This window comes from Dryobates pubescens, chromosome 23 (assembly GCF_014839835.1).
Source record: "Dryobates pubescens isolate bDryPub1 chromosome 23, bDryPub1.pri, whole genome shotgun sequence".
In the NCBI taxonomy this organism is placed as follows: Eukaryota; Metazoa; Chordata; class Aves; order Piciformes; family Picidae; genus Dryobates; species Dryobates pubescens.
In genome coordinates, this window is record NC_071634.1 from 10515891 (window position 1) to 10534715 (window position 18825).

The window sequence follows — 18825 nt, forward strand, 5'->3', positions numbered from 1 at the left end:
TCTGATGTAATTCAGGTTAATTTTGCAAGGAATACAACTCCTGCTTAAATATTCTGAAGTTATTTTAGGTAACTGAAATAGCATATTAATTTCATCCTCTTACTTAAAATGTCCCTGTTTGAAGAAGTTTAAAAAAGCATTAGCAGCACTGTTCCAGTCTTAGTACCCTTCATGGGTAGGAAGGCTCTCTTTCTGTTTTAATCTGACAGGGCACCTCCCTCACAGCTTGAGTCCCTGCTATGAGGTGGTGCATCACAGATTGATAACCACAGAGCAGATGGAGAACAGAATGCCTGGACAGTTATTTTATGAGAAGATCAGGAATTATGACTTTATAATCTTCCATCTTGCTATTTTGGAGAGAAGCCATGTTTACTGCTTTTACAGTAAGCATTAGCATAGCAAATTATGCTATCAGCCATAGCGAGCAGTGCTACTGGGAGAGGAGGTAAATAGTGAGATTGTGAAAGACAAGCCTGTGGTGCTGAGAATCCTGATTGCAAATAAATGTTGATCATGCAGCCTGTGCACTGCAACATCAGTGTCTCGTGGTGAATCAAGCCTGAAGAGAACTCAAACAATTTCTTACTCTTTATTTCCTTCACCAGCACCTGCAGACAAACTGAGACAGGAGGCATGTGCGTTTGACATGTTCTTGTTCTTTGCAGAGAGCGTGGACAGGGAGCATTTGAGGAAACAGAGGGTTTCCTGAAGGAACATTTTTAGATCTAAAATCCATTTATTACCATTGTCATTACTAATTTTTAAGTAAACTTACTGCAGCTTCAGCCTTCTGGAGTGAAATCAAGAAGAAATTTATTTCATTCCAGTTGCCACATTTTCATACTTGTAGCACCAAGCTGCAGTGATAGATTTGGGTCAAATCTAGATTACTTGTTCTTGATCTGTGTGAGCTTTCATGATTTCTTTTATTTATTTATTAACAGTTTAATTCAGGCCCTTTACATTCCCATCATGTTTCTTCTCTGTGAGTCTATTTTTTAAATTTCTCTTCTCCTTCCTCTTGCAAATTCCCACAGCTCTTCCTGTTTAAGAGATCAGTACCACAATGAGGATGTGTCCAGTAATCTAGGAAGGAAGTGAAAGGGGGAAGAGGCCAGAACAGCAAGTCAGAGGAATCCTCCTTTTCTGTCAAGAACAGAATAAAGCACAACAGAATAGAATAGAACACAACAGAATAGAATAGAATAGAATAGACCAAGTTGGAAAAGACCTTCAAGATCATCGTCTCCAACCCATCATCCAACACCATCTAATCAACTAAATGATGGCACCAAGCACCCCATCAAGTCTCCTCCTAAACACCCCCAATGATGGCGATTCCACCACCTCCCTGGGCAGCCCATTCCAATGGGCAGTCACTCTCTCTATGAAGAATTTCTTCCTAACCTCCAGCCTAAACCTCCCCTGGCACAGCTTGAGACTGTATCCTCCTGTTTTGGTGCTGGTTGCCCAGGGGAAGAGACCAGCCCCTGCCTGTCTACAACCTCCCTTCAGGCAGAAAGCAATAAGATCTCCCCGAGCCTCCTCTTCTCCAGGCTAAGCAACCCCAGCTCCCTCAGAAAGGCTATGGCATGGCTCTCACCATCTACATGCTAGCTTTCTATTTGATATCAATAATAGGAACACTCATTTTGGTTTGAAGTTAAAATTGCTAATCAGTTTCACAATATTTTTGGATTTTATTTCACCACCAGTTGTGACTACAAGAAAATTGAGAACCATGGCCAAATTTTGTTCTTTACCAGCATCATATATATGAATAAAAACAATTCTTCGTGCCTTATGGAGCCCATTGTAAATGTAGAAGAAATTGGCATTAAAGTTAAATTTGTGAGCTTAAGCATAAACTACTTTGGCTTATAGATTTAAATGGATTCTGGCAGCTCCTTCCCTTTCTGTTGCTGAAGTTTTATGAATATGTTACTGATACTCTGTTCAAATGATTTCTCCTTAAAAGTCAGAGGCTTGCTGGTCTAATGCTTTATGTTTCAGTCCTAATATGATGATGTGGATTACTGGGTTTGCATTTTTTAACATTGCTGAACACCTTTTTTTGTTCATTGTATAATGGTTATTTGCTTAAGGCACAGTAGTTTTTGCAGTTGCTAAACTCAGCCTTTCATAGTACCTATTGCTGAAGTGATGTTTCTGCTTTTTTCCCTTTTTTTTTTGGTGTGACCTAATTGTATCTCTTGAGTATTGCTATGGTAATAACCTCTATTTTCTTTATCTGCTGTGTGTATTAATTTTAGTCTGTACTGATTTTAGCTATAACAAAAAGAACTAGAACAGAAGCACTGACCTGTTTGTATTGTGTTAGATAATATGCATCTTCAGTATAAAGTAAGGTGCAGCTTCAAAATGGGTCATGTGCTGAAATCCTGACTAAAGTTTACTTGAAGTTCAGCATATTTTAAAAAATGAGAGATGAAAGCCTCAGTGATAGGAGAGGCAGAAATTGACTGATCACTGCATTGTCAGTTCACAAATTGCATAGAAGTATTTTCTAAGTCAGGACAGTGTCTGGGTTTTAACTAAGCTGGCAGCTGAGACCCGGCAGTCCAGTTCCAACAGAGGGTTTTTCTCCTTCCCCCAACCCTTCCCTCTAGGTGGGCAAGGAGGGAAGGAACTATGAAAGCAGAAATGTCAGTTGAGGTAAGGGCAATTTCCTAGCCTGTTGCAGGGGTATCAGATTACACAAAGGGAATACAAACAAACAAAAAACCAGGAGAGAAGGTACTAGCAGAGTACACAAACAGAAACTGTGAAAACGTTGAATTTAGAGTATTTTATTCTCTCTGGGAAATAAAATTGAGTAAATTGATGGACTTTTTCTTTTTGACAAACCAAATAATTAGGGCTATTTCCCATATACCAGCTTTAAGAGCAAGGTCAGTTTCATTGTAATTAATTCTGTGTTTGGTTGCAGTTCACAACATTTGGCTGTAGAAATTTTCCTGACACTCTTGTTTGGCAATTTTCCTCCTGGAAAGTTACTTCAAACTTTGAACTTGGAACTTCTAAACTGTTTGATCTGGAGACCTGCAATAGCTTTATGAGGAGTCTGCAGAACTCAACAGAAGCCTATTGGGAAGCACAGAGATCAGTGACAGCACTATGGGTGAAGAAATGACCAAGTCAATCAATTTATCCTTGCAACTCATGGCTTTTGATGAAATTGTCTTACAACTGTTTCTTCGACATGCTTCACACCAGTGAAGGGATTCATGCTGCTTTTCCTTATCAGCTGCAATGTGATTAAATTGTGTGCCCTGAATGAAAACCTAGTTTGCACATATTTTTGCTTGGGCAGTATTTCCCCTTTTTGTTCTGTGGACAGGCTCTTGAAAGCAGTTTCTTTTGATAAGGCTCCTGCCTCGACAAAAGAAAATCCTCCTAAGAAGAAAATTGCTTGGCCTGGTCCTGGTGCTTTCTTTAGCAGGTGTCAGTGAGAAGCTGCTGGCTATAGAGAGAAGTAAAGGGAAGACAAGATCTTATTTGAAATAATATGGGAATAAGTACCTTATGAAAATACACTAGTAGAAGTTTTTGGAACATCCTTGGTAGGTAATATTATAAACCTTCAGACATGTACATGTTGTGCAACATAGAAGTGTGCCAAAAGATACTGAATATTCTGTGTAACAGTCATTACCTTCAGAATCCACTGCATGTAAAAAAAACCCTGGAAATAATTGCAAAAAGCAATTTGCCACTCAAAGGCAGATCAATTGCCTTCATTTGCTATATGACAAGAAAGGGTAGCAGTAGCAATTGGCTGCTAATTAGGAATAAAGCCATAGCATTTTTTAACCTTGCAATTTTAACTTTTGAGTGCTTATTTTAGGGATTAAGCTGAAAAGGCTTTGGAAGCAAGCCAGGTGTCAGTGATGTTACTGTTTTAGACTTTATCACCAGATCCAGTCCAATGTCTTTCTGCAAATCTAAGGCAAATCCAAGTGGTTTCTTAGGTTTTGCCAACTTACCCATTCCCTTGTTGTATTCCTTTTATTATGTGCCCCCTTGACTGTACTATCAGAAAGAAGAGATGTCAGAATCCTGTTAGCATTAGTTTCGGGATTTATGTGATTTTGAACAATAGCAGCATATGGTTTACTTGTCTTGCAAATTGCATTTGTGAGAAGACATTATCCCCTGATCCTGCAAAGCTGAGAATAATGACCTGAAGTGTGAGGCCTCTGAAAGATACAATTCAGTTGGAAGAGTGAATAAAAATCTTCTGATGCTTATAGTGATATGCAGTAATCCACAATCATAGAATTGTTTCAGTTGGAAAAGGCTTCTAAGCTCGTCAAGTCCAGCCTTCAAACATGTCCCTCCAACAGCACTAAAGCCTTTAAGAGCCTTCTGCGAAAGACATGGAGTGCTCACCAAACCATCTCCTACCTGGCTGCTGTAGGCAAAGTAATAACTCAGTGGCTTTGAAGCAGTTTTATTATTGTGCATTATATAAAATTACCTCTAACCAACCTAGTTACAGATCTAGTCCAGCCTCAAAGTTAGACTACATAGTAAGAAGATAAACCCCACAGTAAACACAACAGATTAAACACAAGAGGGACGGTGGCTGTGGAGAAGAGGAGGCTCAGGGGAGACCTTATTGCTGTCTACAACTACTCGAAGGGTGGTTGTAGCCAGGAGGGGGTTGGTCTCTTCTCCCAGGCAACCAGCACCAGAACAAGAGGACACAGTCTCAAGCTGCACCAGGGGAAATTTAGGCTGGAGGTGAGGAGAAAGTTCTTCCCAGAGAGAGTTATTAGCCATTGGAATGGGCTGCCCAGGGAGGTGGTGGAGTCACCATCCCTGGAGGTGTTCAAGAGGGGATCGGACGTGGCACTTGGTGCCATAGTTTAGTCGTGAGATCTGTGGTGACAGGTTGGACTTGATGATCTTTGAGGTCTCTTCCAGCCTTGGTGATTCTGTGATTCAGTGATTCTGTGATACTGTAGTTGAAGTCCTACAAAGCAAGCTGCTGAGAAGTCATCTGACATGGACAAAGCATTTCATTACAAAGCTGTTTTGAAATAGCTTCTCCAGAGGTTTTCCAGTCACCTGCGCCCACAACTCTTTGGCTGTCAGTCGCCTCGTCGGCCCTTCTGCACCTGCTGGCCCAGGCCCCTTGCATGCTGCTGGGCTGCCCACATGCCACAGGGAATGGGCACCAGGAACAGCAATGATGGCACCAGGAACCCCAGCTGCCCCAGACTGGTGGGAGACTGAAGGCAAAATGCGAAGGGTGAGGGCAGGCACGGGGCACAGCGGGGGCGGAGGCTGGCAGCTCTCCCTCAGGGCCAGAGCGGGAAAAGAGAGATGGCAGAGCACTGGCAGCTGCACGTGCTGTGCAGTACTGTGAAATTTGTCTCTCTTGTTTTGGTACAGAGTAAGTAATTAATGAATCATCTGTTCTTACAGTTAGCCAATTTATATTTTATGTTGCCAGCTGGTTTATGATATGTCAAAGGCCCCGCAAAAGGTATCATGGGTGTACTACATTAGAAATACAGTTTGTATCTGGTGGCACTTAGATACAAACTAATCAGAAAGTGGAATTATGACCTTGCATTACCAAAGACATTATGAAAACCGTGTGTTTTTAAAATTATGACAAACAGGATGTAAGGGAAGACAAAGGCACTTAGTGGTTTAATTTCCACAAAGGAGTGGAGACTTCTGTAACTGGAAATGGAGCATTAAGTTACTTGCCAGTGAGGTTTTAACCAGCCTCCTTAACTGGATTGTCAAAGTCATGCGTTGAAGGTACTTACATTACTGGGTGTTCTCTTAATTTTATCATTTTTACTGTGTCAGCTTTTATTATCATTAACAAGTAGGCTCATAGAGTCAATTGTGTCCCAGCAGGATTTCAGATTATTCCTCAAATTACAGCAATTTGTCATGATGTCAATGTTTTTTAACCTATAACCCTAGGTTACCTACAGAGTCTGCAGAGTCCCGATTTTGCCTGCCACAGATTCAATTGATATTGTATGCAAACAATTATAGTGCTTCACAAACAGAAAAAGGCAGCCCAAGTCGAAACTCAGGGTCAAAGTCTAGATTGTCATGAATCCATTCTAATTGGATTCATTTTTTTTTCTCCAAACAGGGTGTAGGCAATGCAATAGTATCAGCTCTTTACCCTAAAATGAAGAGTGAGTGATGCTCTTCTAAATGGCAGGAAGTCTGATGTTGGTGGCAGCAACAGATTTTAGAAGAACCACTGTTATGGCCAATATTTCTCATGATATGTGACTGTGAGAGCTCTCAGAGTTCTAATGGCATTATAAGAGAGGAACAAGGAAAATGAAGCTAGAAGAATGTTACACTTCAGGGACACCTGAATCTGGGTAAGAGAAGGGAGGAGAGCAACGGTTCATCCTCTAGTAGCTTTTGTGACATCCCCAGGTGTCCTCAGTGCTGGGGTGGGAGGTGGGAGGGGATTGGGTGGTCTGAAAGCCTTGACTGGCTGTGCCAACTACGATGGCTGTGGATGTCTTACAGGACACAAGTGCGTACCCGCATAGCCAAGATGACGGACAGCTCAGCTGCAGAGTAGAGGATGGGATAATTTACTGTCTTCATAAATTGTGTGTGGTGCTGAAGGGACTGAGGGGAAATTGGGTTGTTAAATGTGGTGTAGAATTTGGGTTCTTTTGTTCTCTTTTTATTTCTTTGTTACTATTTCAAATACTGCAGCCTTATGCCTCACCAGTGCTGAGTGGAAGGATCGCTTCCCTCCACCTGCTGGCAATGCTCTGTCTAATGCAGCCCAAGATATCAGTACCCTTCTTTGATGGAAGGACACATTGCTGGCTCATGTACAACTTGGTGACAGGCTGTTCCTGGCAAAAAACCCCAACATAGTCTTTCAGAAGTTTGATATTTAAGAGACCTAGTTACAGGAAATCACTTGCAGTAAAGTGAAATCCCTATTATAGTGAGTGCCTTGTGGTCAAGGGTCATGCTGTGAAGTGAGAGTTAAGGAGTTGAGCTCAGCAAATAGAAATTGCAGATTTTGGATTCCTGGACATTAGACCTTTTATCAACTTATTTTAGTGTAGTGTTGCATGAAGGAAAAAAAAATAGCTTTCTGGGGAAGCCTTGACCAGAAAAGGTTTTTATTACCAAAAATCTCTACAGTTAAAAATAGTTGTTTTAGTGAAATATAGAAGCTGAATGTGGCTGCTGAGCAAAATATGAGGGGTAGATTAGCAAAAATCTGGTGTTTGGGCTTTCAGACCTGCGGTTCTGGAGGTTGGAGCTGTTGCTAAGAAGTGAGAGTCTCTGCCTCCTTGGGTTTGCGAGGCTGCTCCCTGTAGCCTTCAAGCTCTGGCCCCACTTCAGCCTGGCTAAAAGAGACAAATCAGATTGAAGTTCTTAAGTGTTATTTTATAAATATGAAGTAGAGACCAAACCCCTGTGTTCTCGGCCTCTCCAGTGCTGTGTGCAAGTGGCTAGTGAATCACAGGCTGTTTTAGAAAGGGATTTGGTTAGTCACAGTGTTATTAAAGAATTTCAGTTTATGCTTTCAGATTAAATGGCTTTTGTGTTTTCTATTTACTTACCAATACAGACAGATAATTTACTGTGCTTCCTCTGAAATGATATTCTATTAAATGGGGATTGGTCTCTTGTCCCAGGCAACCACCAACAGAACAAGAGGACACAGTCTCAAGCTGTGCCAGGGGAAGTTTAGGCTGGATGCTAGGAAGAAATTCTTCACAGAAAGAGTGATTGGTCATTGGAATGTGCTGCCCAGGGAGGTGGTGGAGTCACCATCACTGGAGGTGTTTAAAAAGAGACTGGATGAGGCACTTAGTGCCATGGTTTAGTTGATTAGCTAGGTTGGACTTGATGACCTCAAAGGTCTTTTCCAACCTGGTTAATTCTGTATTCTGTAATATTCTGTAATCTGTAAATTACTGGTTTATCATGTGTTTTCTGGTGAACTTGAAATGCTCACATCTATCAGTTACACAGGTGCAAATGAAAGAAAAATCTTCCCAGTTTGTTATACACAAATTGAATAACAAAGAAGCTGCTCTTAATTACTGTCCAAGGAGTCATAGAAATTACACTTCTAAGTGTGTTGCCAAGTAAGTCTTTAGATTAAACTCCTTTCAATAGAGCAATGCAGAATGCATACTGCCAGAGGTTTCTGCTACATCTTACTTGAAAGAATCTTCTCTAATCTAATTGGATCTATTTAAAAGTGCTTAACTGATGCAAGGACAAGATTTATGGTTAGATTCTAAACAGACCTTAGGTATATGCTTAAATCCAAATATGATAAATACAAATACAGGTATATATCCAAGCTGTGGAAATGGTTAAACTGACAAGGTTGTTCCCATTGCTCCAGAGATCTTCTGAAAATAAGTAGGGAATTATCCTGGAAGTGCAAGCCAGGCTTAGAGTACATCTTTCATGCATACATTTAGCTCAACAGAAAATGCAACGGTATCTATTTTCTGTTATGCTTTTGACACCGAGTTAATGTGGGTTAGCTTTTCTATGGAGGGGATGTGCAACAGCTGTCTGGCAAGGAAGAAGACTATACATACAAGGAGGCAGATAGGATTTTTAGCAGCTTATACAGGTTAGCAATATTTATGGACAAAGCAGGGCAATGACAGCTAAGCATCGGTGGTACTTAGCTATGGGATAATCAGAACAAGTAAGGATTGCAGGCAGTCTCAGCAATCGGACTGTGAGGTAGGTAATGATGAGATAAGAATGGCAGTGGGTATGTTGACAGAGGAATTCTATAACAAAAGAGATTACATACATGACAGTGGATATGAGGAACAGCCTACAGTCATTAACATGTGTAATTTAATGACTATAGTAGAGACATTTTTCCCCCAGATGCTTCAGCTCTCCCAACTCTTAAGGTATGCCAGATCCCTCTCTTGGCCCTTACAACCCATGCTCATTGCATAGGGGATCAAGGGACATGCCTCCAGTTGCATCAAGGTTGTTCAGAGAAGCCTTGGCCTCCACAACTGTCAGTTTCTTCTGCTGGCCTCTGGAGTGTTTATCCTCTTCTACTGCACCCACCTTGTTGACTTTTGAATTTTCTTTATATCCTCAAAACCGTCATGACTGAGTTTACTTCCTTGATTTCCCAGGCTGCTCACTTGTTTTACTGTTTTCATTCCAGTCCTCTGATTGCTGGTCACTGTGCCCTTGGGCATGGTGTTTTGTAGATGGTCTTCCTCACCCCTCCCCAGGGAGTTGTTCCTTGAGGCTTAGAGACATGGTTCTCTTCTCTTTGATTTATAATTGTCTTAGGCATACCATTATTGCATTACTTTTCCCATGCTCTGGTCTTTTCACGGTGCTGGCTCAGCAGTTCATTAGTTGAAATTAGTTCATTCGGTTACAGACTACGGATATTTTAAGGCTTAGCATTTATGCTTGCTCAGCAACTGCACTAGTCCCTGTCTAGCTCTCAGTCAGGTTAAATATAGCTTTGCAGAGTTTAGCAAAAATTGTACTGTTAAGTGGCCATCCCTCCCCTTCTTTTTTTTGTTGTTGAAGTGGTTAGTGACATGCCAGGGCTTGGTTTTGCTGAGCAGACCTTCCTTTTCCAACAGCAACTTAGACTGGGGCTTTTGGCCCGTGTCGGGTGAGGGTTCCTCTTCCCTCCTTTGGCAAGCTGGATTTCCGCTTACATGAAGTTGCCTGTAGCTGTGGGTTCCAGATCTTATTTGAATGACTTTCTCTTAGGTGCATAAAGTAGTTGCAGTGCAAAAGCTTGCAGTGACCTCAAGTTCAGCTCAAAAAGCCCTAAATGTCTTTGCTGTGAGGAGCATCTCAATCGCGAAGACAAAAGGTTGTGTTCCTTGAGCTGCAATAATTTCTGGTTCTACAAATAGGGCATTTTTTTGTTGACAGCTGGTGCAGCTTCAGGAGGAGGGATGGTGAATGTCCATATTATTTTTTTTTTTCTCTTGAACAAAAAGGAAGTGCTACTGGATTTCCCATAGTGGTTCTCACCTTCTATAATAGGCTATGGCTGTCTCCCAGTTTTCTCAGGGAATATTCAGGTGTATCAGCTGTTAGGTCTATACCCATATTCAGATCTTACATCAGCAAGCATGTCTCCTTGGTGATCTTATCTGAGAACTCTAGTAAGGAACGTTTGTGCCTTTGTCTTTAGTGTCTCAGGGTGATGATTCTAGGCAGCTACCCCCAGAGCTGGCAGTTTCTGCACTGGCCAAGCTGAGTACTTCACTCTGCCTTTCCAGATTCTCCTTGAGGCCAGGCACCTCTGCTGTTTCCATTGCAGCACTTCATTTGGAGGTGCTTAGTCCTTTATTAGGTTGCAAAATCAATTAATAGTTTTTCACTTATACTCTCTTTGTAAGTATAGTTCAGAATAAGCAATATGTTTTCCTGTTACTGAATTTGTCTTTACTGTGTCTTTAGCCACAGTAAAAATGTCTTCTGATGCTTGTGCTTCCATTCCCTTCAGCTTATTCCTTCAGGAGTCTTCTCAGTCACTGTTCACCTCTGTGAGTTGTTATTTTTTTTTCTGAACTGTGATTCCTGCTGTTGATCTGAGCATGGCCAGAAGTGGAACACAGCATTCAAAGACATTTACTGTTTACTGCAGTGTAGTATGGGGCTTTCACATTCTCAAAATTAGGGGTTTAGCATACCTTGCAAACTTGTATTTTCATTCAGTACTAGATTTCCTTCTGCATTTCTGCTTACAAATTACTTTTTGTTTGTTTGTTTGCCTCACACCACTGAATGTTTATGTGTTTGTTTTCTGCTAGGTGGCATTTTTTTTTTCTTTAATAGCTTGAATGTATTTTTAGCTTTTGTTTTACCAAGTATTATTTCAGAGACTGCAGCTCTTACAGCAGGTGCAAGATTTTTTCTTGCTGTAACTCAGATGCTACAGTAATTTAAATATTTGGATGATCTAGAGGAAAGGCTAACAGCAAAATCATTGTTTATGTTTATGCAATTAGGGTTTTTTCGAGAGATTTCTCTCTCTCTTGGAGCTGGAGCAACAATATTGCAGTAAATTTTATGTAGAAGGAAAAATGTAGCACTGCATCATTTTCTGGAACAGCTTTTATGTTTTCCAGCAGTTTTTTCTCACTGGCCCAGGATGGCTGAGGGGCAGCAGGTGCTCCTGAATCCCTGGGTTCATGTCTGCTAGGTTACTGTAGAACAGAGAAGCATGTAACTATGCTTGTGGTGTAAGGTAATGCTGGAGAAAGAACTGTTTACACACTGCCTGTCTGAATTAATTAAACACTTTGGTGAAAGGAAAGAGTTGGATGAATGTCCTGTCATTTGCTATGTCATTTCTCTGCAGTCTTGTGAAAAGCACGGTGTTTTGTGCTAAGTTCCCTTCAAAGCTGTCATCTTTGTATGACTGTGTGTAGAATGCAAAGACAGTAATAAATGATCCTGTGTGTTGATTTTGTTTAATAGACTTGCCACGTGCAGGAATTGGTCCTGAATTGTTATTTCCTGAAATACTGGGGAGTTCTGAAATGTTAGGAAGAGTAGCTGTGATTTGCCTTTTAATGTGAAAGCAAATACAGTCTGCTGATTTGATTTGTAATTATTTGCTTAAGCCTCAAAAAATGTTTTAGAGGTGTTAAAAATGCTCAGGCAGCTTCTGGTGTTTTATAACAGTTCATAGTGTTTATAATAATCTGCTCTGTTTCCTCTCTAGAACTTGTGCACAAAGTTTTATCTTCATGTCTTTTCTCTCTCTCTCTTTTTCTTTCTCTGTGGAAATTGTTCAAACTCCATCTCTCCAGGACTTCCATATCTTTTATGGAAGTCTTCTTAATCTTTTCAGAATGCTGATTTTTGGAAGCTGTTGTAGAAGCTTTCCTTTCTAAGTGTTTTGACTTTGCAGTAGCCTCACCACACAGGTGCAGTGTCAGGATTCTGCTTAAATGTGTGTTGTGGTCTGTTGTGATTCAGGAAGGATGTATGAGGCTCTCAGTTTAAATACTTTTCTCACTTGATTCTTTCCCTCTCTTCCCAATTCCTCTCTTGCACGTGCATGCACAGAAATGTCTTCAAAGTCTAAGGCAGTGCCTATATCCCTACTCTGAATTCCTTTTTCAGGCCCCTTTCTGATCTATGCTTATATCATAACTTCTTTGGGTTGTGATTTTGTAATTATTTCACATCGTATGTGCAGATCTCTGTTAGTCTCTTTTCAGGCTTTCCTGTCTGAGCAGGCTTCACATCCCACTCCAGTTCCTGACATCTACAAAGTTATTTGGGATGTGGGTCATCTTGTCTTAGGGTATGAAGCTAGTTTTGTAATTGCTGCCTTGCCTGGCTGTGGAATGATAGGCCTTGTCTGGAAACCACTTCTGACAGTGTGCTGGGTGAAATGCTGGGGAGGCAGAAGGCAGTTCAGCTCCTGAGGCTCCACTGTTGTGACAGTGCCCATCAGCAACCTCTGGCGCTGTGTGCTCTGCTGCCTGTGATCTGTTCATCATGATCAGCCGCCACAACATCTTCCCTTTATGATTTCTAGCCCTTTCCAGCAGGGTTTGAGCTATTCTTCTTAGGACCTATTGCTGCTTTGCAGGTTCATAATTTTTTAATAGTGTGGATAGAATTCCTGGGTTTTGTGTGCATAGAAGGATGTAATAACACTGTTAGTTTGAATAGTGAGTTGCTGGCATTGCAGGGTAATTCAGAAAGAGGATGCTATCGTGGGTGTCACTTTGGAGAGAAAATGTCCCTTACAGAGCAGACAGTGCTGACAAGTTACCTGCTGCCTCATACACTTGGTATGAGCCAGCATGCAAGTGATGCTGTACATATTTGTGTTAATTGTCTAAAGTATTTATGAAATTAAACTGAATTTGCAAAATGAGTAGTGTGCTTTCTCCAGCGTGTAATGCAGTGATGGAAAACCCAGTGTGATGTTTCTTATTTGGAATACTTTTCTATTTCTGTTTCAATTTGAGAAACTTGGGATTTTTCTTTCTAAGGGAACCTCTTATCACAGTAATTTATGATGCACTCATTGCTATCACAAAGAGATTAATTGCTTTCCAAGTAGGCATCATATAATGAGATGTACTTGAATATCTTCAGGCTTCTTACTTTTCTCTGCTTTCCCCCCTTTTTTTTTAATCTTTCTTCCTAAAACTGTGACAAAGTGAAAATAATTCGAGGAGAGGAAGAAACCTTTATTTGTCTCCCTAACCTGTAGGATATTTATCTTCCTGGCACAAATCCAGTTTTTGGTTGCTATGCTCCTTTTAACTCTTCTCTTACATGACATTTGCAGTCTGTACTGGCATCTGTGTCATCCCTGCACTTGTCTTTTACTTTCATCTACCTCTCACTGTCTACTGACACTTTCACTGAACATCTTACTCCTTAGACTGCATTTTAATATACTTAACCTCCTCTGTCTTTGTGGAGGAGAAAAAAAATAGGAATCTTGACCTGCTACCCAGTCTTTTTCTCTTTTACCTCTAAGTTTCCTCTATTCTTGTTGCACAGTGGTTTTTTTCAAGCTCTTGATTTCAGTTTTTGTTTATTGCTGCTCTCCACAAAGTCTCTAATGACTTTCTTTTGAAGACTGCTCAGGACCAGGACTCCATCCTCATTACAGACTCACTATTTACCTAAATGGCTCTGCTGATCTGTTTGTAGCTCTTCCGTTTTACAGTTTGCTTGTAAATTCCTTCGGATGGGACACTTTTATTTCTGTGCTTGTACTGTATTCAGTTCAATTAGTGCATTGCTTTATGAGTGGGACTGTGAACTACTGTGGAAGTACAAATAACTGGTATGGTTTTGATCAAAGGTTCCCTTGCCCCCATCCTCTCTCTGGGTACTCGACCAGATCAAATTATGTGGAGTTATCAGTGGGACTGATAATAAGCAGCATTTTAAAACGGCATAGCTAGTTATCCACAAGCCTTGTCTCAAAAATTTGCATCATGCTACAAATCCAGAGCAGATTTTTGCTAATCTTTCTCATGTGAACTGACCTACTTAAGTCAGTGGACTACTAATATTTGCCACACAGTAAGGATTTGGCTCATAATCTTGGAGAAAGCATTTGCATACACACAGGGAATATTGTGTAGTGTTTTTGTTAAAGGCTCCCTCCTCATTCCATTGCTCCTTATGAGATTTTTTTTTGTGAACTTGAAAGTTGGAAGAACAAAGTAAGCATCATCTGACCCAGATGTGATGCCTAAGGAAGCTGTTTCTGAACCTCTCTAATTCAAATGGTAAGAGGGGAAAATTGTCTCTGGATGGGAGTCCACTTGGCTCCTAGAAAAATGAAAACACCTCTACCTGCTTAAATTACATCTTACAAATAAGGGAAGGAGGCTGAAATTAATAGACCATAGAAATCATAATTTCACCTGATTGAGGACAAATAAAGGGCAGTGACTAGTCAGCTTATGTGTAAGGGCAAAATTGTTCTCTCAGGCTTTGTTAAGAAAGGACAAGACAAAACAGCTCCATCGCATAGATTAGGGTTGTTTTGTATGAAATAAATAACTATATTTGCAAGGCCTCCTTCCTATTTCAATCAATTCTAGGTATATTTTATTTTTCATTTTATTTTTGGGTTCTTACAGTTACTTTGTGTTGTCAGCAAGTATTTATGCTCTACTTCCTTCCAACTAAAAGGTAGACATTTCAGAGGAATAAACTCTAGGTTGGTCCACCTAAAGCTATTGGCAGGACTGGATCCTTGTGTTGGGATCCCACTTTGTACCTGAGGCTTCAGCTATGGATCAGGCCATGCATATCCATAAGGAAGGTGTTGCTGATTGTGCAGCAGCAGGTCCTGATTTGTTTGATGTTGCCACTGGCATGCTTAGCCTCCAAACTGAGAAAGCGAGTAGGTTTTGTGCACAGTCTTGTAAAGTGGGTGCTGCCAGTGTGTAAGCTGGCAGGGTATCCTGAGGGATAGGAACAAGCAAGGGCAGAGGCAACAGCAAACAACTGGAGAGGACAGGGCAGGCACTGGAGAGCTGCCAGTTGTTTAGGTGGTGTTGGATTGGTTGATGGGTTGGACGCGATGATCTTGAAGGTCTCTTCCAACCTGGTGTATTCTATGTATTCTACCACCACAGTATTGATGCTCTCAAAGCAGAAATAAGATTTCTAGTTTTGTCACCTATAAGAGCTGCCTGTAAATAAGATGTGTTCTATACTGGTGCAAGTATTGAATGACTTTTGATTTTTTTTTAACTTTCCCACCTTGTCAAATGTGAAGGTTTCATAATATTTACTTGTCAAGTTGAATATGGTTCTGTTTTGGTTTTGCTTTATCGATCAGAAAGCGAGAAAGCAAAGAAGCTGTTCTTCCTCTCCCACCTTTACTTCAGCCTGAAGTGAGAAGTTTATCCTTGGGCAGGTTTTTGCAGAGTTCTCTACTTTTCCAAAGTCACATGCCTGTTTTACAGTAACAGCAGAGCACTCGAATTTGCCTTCAAGAAACGTATATTCTAGCTCTGTTAAAAAGAAACAAAACCAAAACACTGTACAAGATTCATACAGGATTACACAGAGTGCTGTAATAATGCTGACAAGTGAATTGTATTTTTCATGTTCAATCCAGGGCCTAAACCACAGCACTGTGCTCCTCTCCTCTGCACTGGCTTTGTGATTGCATAGTCCCTTTTTCATTCTGTAGGGGTGGTTTTGGGACACAGCCATTTGTTTATTATTCACATTTCTGAACTTCAGTGGTGCTTATACCTGCTGCAGCAAACAGCGCATAGTTTAATCAACAGATACTGAAAGCTTAAGGTAGCTGCTTGTCTGCTCAGTGAAAAGATTTTTGTTGGAATATAAGTCATTAAACCCTTGGACTAAAGAACAAGCTTTATTTTATAATGCAAGTGAGTAATTTTCCTCCTCTCCTTGTTTTCTGGTTTCTGAGTATACAGATTTCAATACAACGTTGTTTTTCCAAAGTGAAGGGATGATGCAGTAAATGAAAGTAGCAGGTATGAGAAAACCCCATGACCTGCAAGCATTCCCTTTGTCCAGCTTTGCTTTCCTGTTCAGGGAAGCCACAGGGATTGTTTTCTGACACTCATTTTTAAAAGTACTTTCTAATTTGTCTTTTATTTACAGAACTACTGGGGGGGGGGGGGGGGGGGGAAGAGAAATAACCACAGTTATTTTATTTTACTTTTTGTGAGTGGTTGCCTTGCCTGTAATGATTCCATTTGCATAGGCAGATATTTGGCAATTTGATTAATATTTATACAGGCTGACATTGAAGGACTGTTGCTTTTGCTGCATCTGACAGTATTGACTAGCACAAAACTGTGCCCACACGTCGGTGTGCAGTACATGTCAATGCAAACCCGCTTAAGCAGCGCCAAGTTTCTTTTTTTTTCCCCCTCCCTCATACCCTCCCTTAATTTTTTCATTGCCCAGCTTACCAGCAGAAGAGCTAAAATAATTACCTGCAGTCTCATTTTTCACTTTCCTAGATGCAGATGCTGTGCGGTTGGGCAGCGGGCGGCTGGCTGGGAGGGGCCTGCTCTGATGCAGCACAGGCATATGACAGCAGCAACAGCAACCAGAGCCTTCTCCGGGCGGGTTTTGCTGCAGTACGCTGATTGCCACTTTACAGCATCCAGCAAGGTCCCCAGCAGCAGGCACTTGGAGGAGACTCTGCGTGGGCACTTGTTTAAGGAGTACCTGACTAAACAATTGGGTTATTCTTTAACTGCGGGAGAAGTGCCTGTATTCCCTGCACGCCAGCTCCCTACTGGCTTTCTGCATTCATAATTTATCGGAGCCGTTTCTCCCTCCGGCTTTCTCCTGTTTACTTCTTCTTCTTTCCCCCCCAACCCCTCTTTTTTTTTTCCTCATTTTTTTTTTTTCCGGTCGTTCTTCACCCCCCCAAATCTGTGCTGCATCACTAGCTCTCATTATGCTGTGCTCAGTAGCCCAGTGCGTTCTCCGCCTCTGCTAGGCAGTGGCAGCATGGATGGTGCTCTTGTGACGACCTCTGCTGATGCTATCAGTCCACTGCGGATAGGCATGCTGAGTAATCCTGCTGTAAATGGGCGAGGACACGGACACACGAAAAATTAACCACAGCTTTCTTCGAGACCACAACTATGTGACTGAAGGTAACCTAAATACTGTCCTTATTCTCTCCTTGCATTGCGTATTCTGTGCCAGGAATGCACTGTCATGTTTGGAGATGTAGGCTGTGCCTTTTTCTTTTTCCCCTTTAAAAACAGGGAGACTTTCAGGGTGTTTTTCTGTGTGATGTAGTAACAGAATCTGTTGGAATTTGCTAAATCCCCAAAGCATTCTGCCGTGCTACTGTAGTATATGAAACTATATGGGCTGAAGAAGGTCTTGCATTGTGCTGAGTTTCTGCTCTGAGGTGTGCAGCACCTGGCATTGAATGCACAGTAGCTGCAGTGTGGAAGGTTTGAAGCAGCTGATTACTTAAAAAAAAAGATGAAGGATGTGAGAGGACTAAAGTAAGAGAAATAATCTGGAAAGTTAACTGTTTGCTAGTGTAATAAAGGTTATGCATCTCATTTTGGTAATTATATCCTGAACATCACAGACATTGCAGAGTTGATTGTTCCCTAGAGAACCTTAGACATTTAGAAAGGGTATGTAAGCATAATCTTCAGAAATACTGCTGCCTTCTCTCCATCCTCAGTGCACATGCAAGGTACATAAGAAAAGAAAAGGTGCTTTCATTTTAAATCATCCAATGGCTGGTATCTTATTACATGAAAAAGAATTTTCCTGCAGGTGACACACATTAAATGCTTAGAGAATTTACCTTGAGACCAGTGAAATGGTTGTGTCAAGTACAGATCTGTATTTCAATGCCAGAAAGTTGGTTTTAGAGCAGGCCATTTTAAGACTGATTGAACAGGAGAAGTCTATTTGTAGGTGTCTGGCTTTGCAAATACGTGTGTGCAGAGTTTTAACAGCACTTTCCAGCAGCAGAAACAGTACTTCAGTCTAGGCTTATATAATATGAACATACTTAACATCAGGGTCAGCCAATACTACTTGAGACTCAGTCTCCAGATTCTGTCGTCATTTGATCAATGCTCAGTCACTTAATACTCCCATGCTGCATCCTGAAATGTGATCAGCTGATGCTCTCTTGGTTATTGATGATTTGCATTTTATTTTTTTTTTAAATGTAGAAAACAGCAGGATGATTTCACCAGACTGGGAACACAAAGCAGATTTTTTTCAGAAGGGAAAAATAAAACCTGTGTGCCGTAACTGTTACCACTGGCTGGTGTAATTGTTTGCTAATCTCGCCTCTAGGGCATTCTTTGCAGTCTGGGTTGTGTTTTGGGGGCATTTTTAAATCTGTTTTGACTTTTTGGTGAATGCTTTTTGTCTGAATGTCGATTTATGTTTTGGGACCTAGTCACCTGTAATAATATTTGAAAACAACTTTGTCTTAAGTGTGTAAATGGATGGCTTAAGATTGTGAAATGCACGGTGTAATTACTGCAGTGTACTTGCTCCATGGTGTGATTCAGATACATATTTAATGGGCATGTGCAGCTATGTTGAAATTTGGACTTTCAAGTCTGTTGATTTTGTAATCTGAGGAAAATAATCCCTTGTGGATCTTGCAAGTCAATATTCTCCTCTCTTTTATGTTATGGGTGGTTTAAAAATTCAATGGAGGTCTTAAGTGATTTTTTTGGGAGGTTGCTGAGGCAAATGTTAGATTTTCTCCTATTTCATCTTCACTTGGTATTTGGCTAAGAAGGACTGGGTGGT

The 18825-nt window shown here is 41.0% G+C and overlaps 1 protein-coding gene and 1 long non-coding RNA gene across 7 annotated transcripts in view; one reads left to right on the forward strand and one right to left on the reverse strand.

The window, feature by feature from the left end:
- Window positions 1–18825, forward strand: part of PPP2R2C (protein phosphatase 2 regulatory subunit Bgamma) — a 154061-nt gene that overhangs the window by 27320 nt on the left and 107916 nt on the right. The window contains exon 1 of one of the 6 annotated variants that reach the window (XM_054172462.1): window positions 16927–17177. The exons of 1 other annotated variant lie outside the window; for it this stretch is intronic. In XM_054172462.1, the coding sequence (XP_054028437.1) occupies window positions 17108–17177 (70 nt within the window). In that variant the 5' untranslated portion in view covers window positions 16927–17107. Of the gene's footprint in view, window positions 1–16926; window positions 17178–18825 lie in introns of those variants that run through there. 4 more of the 6 variants (XM_054172457.1, XM_054172458.1, XM_009904196.2 and 1 more) reach the window with 4 other exon arrangements.
- LOC128898456 (uncharacterized) lies at window positions 996–16572 on the reverse strand. Its single transcript, XR_008462836.1, has 3 exons — window positions 16503–16572; window positions 15315–15536; window positions 996–1089 (listed from the first exon to the last, which is right to left on the reverse strand). It is a non-coding gene; the product is annotated as an uncharacterized LOC128898456 (long non-coding RNA).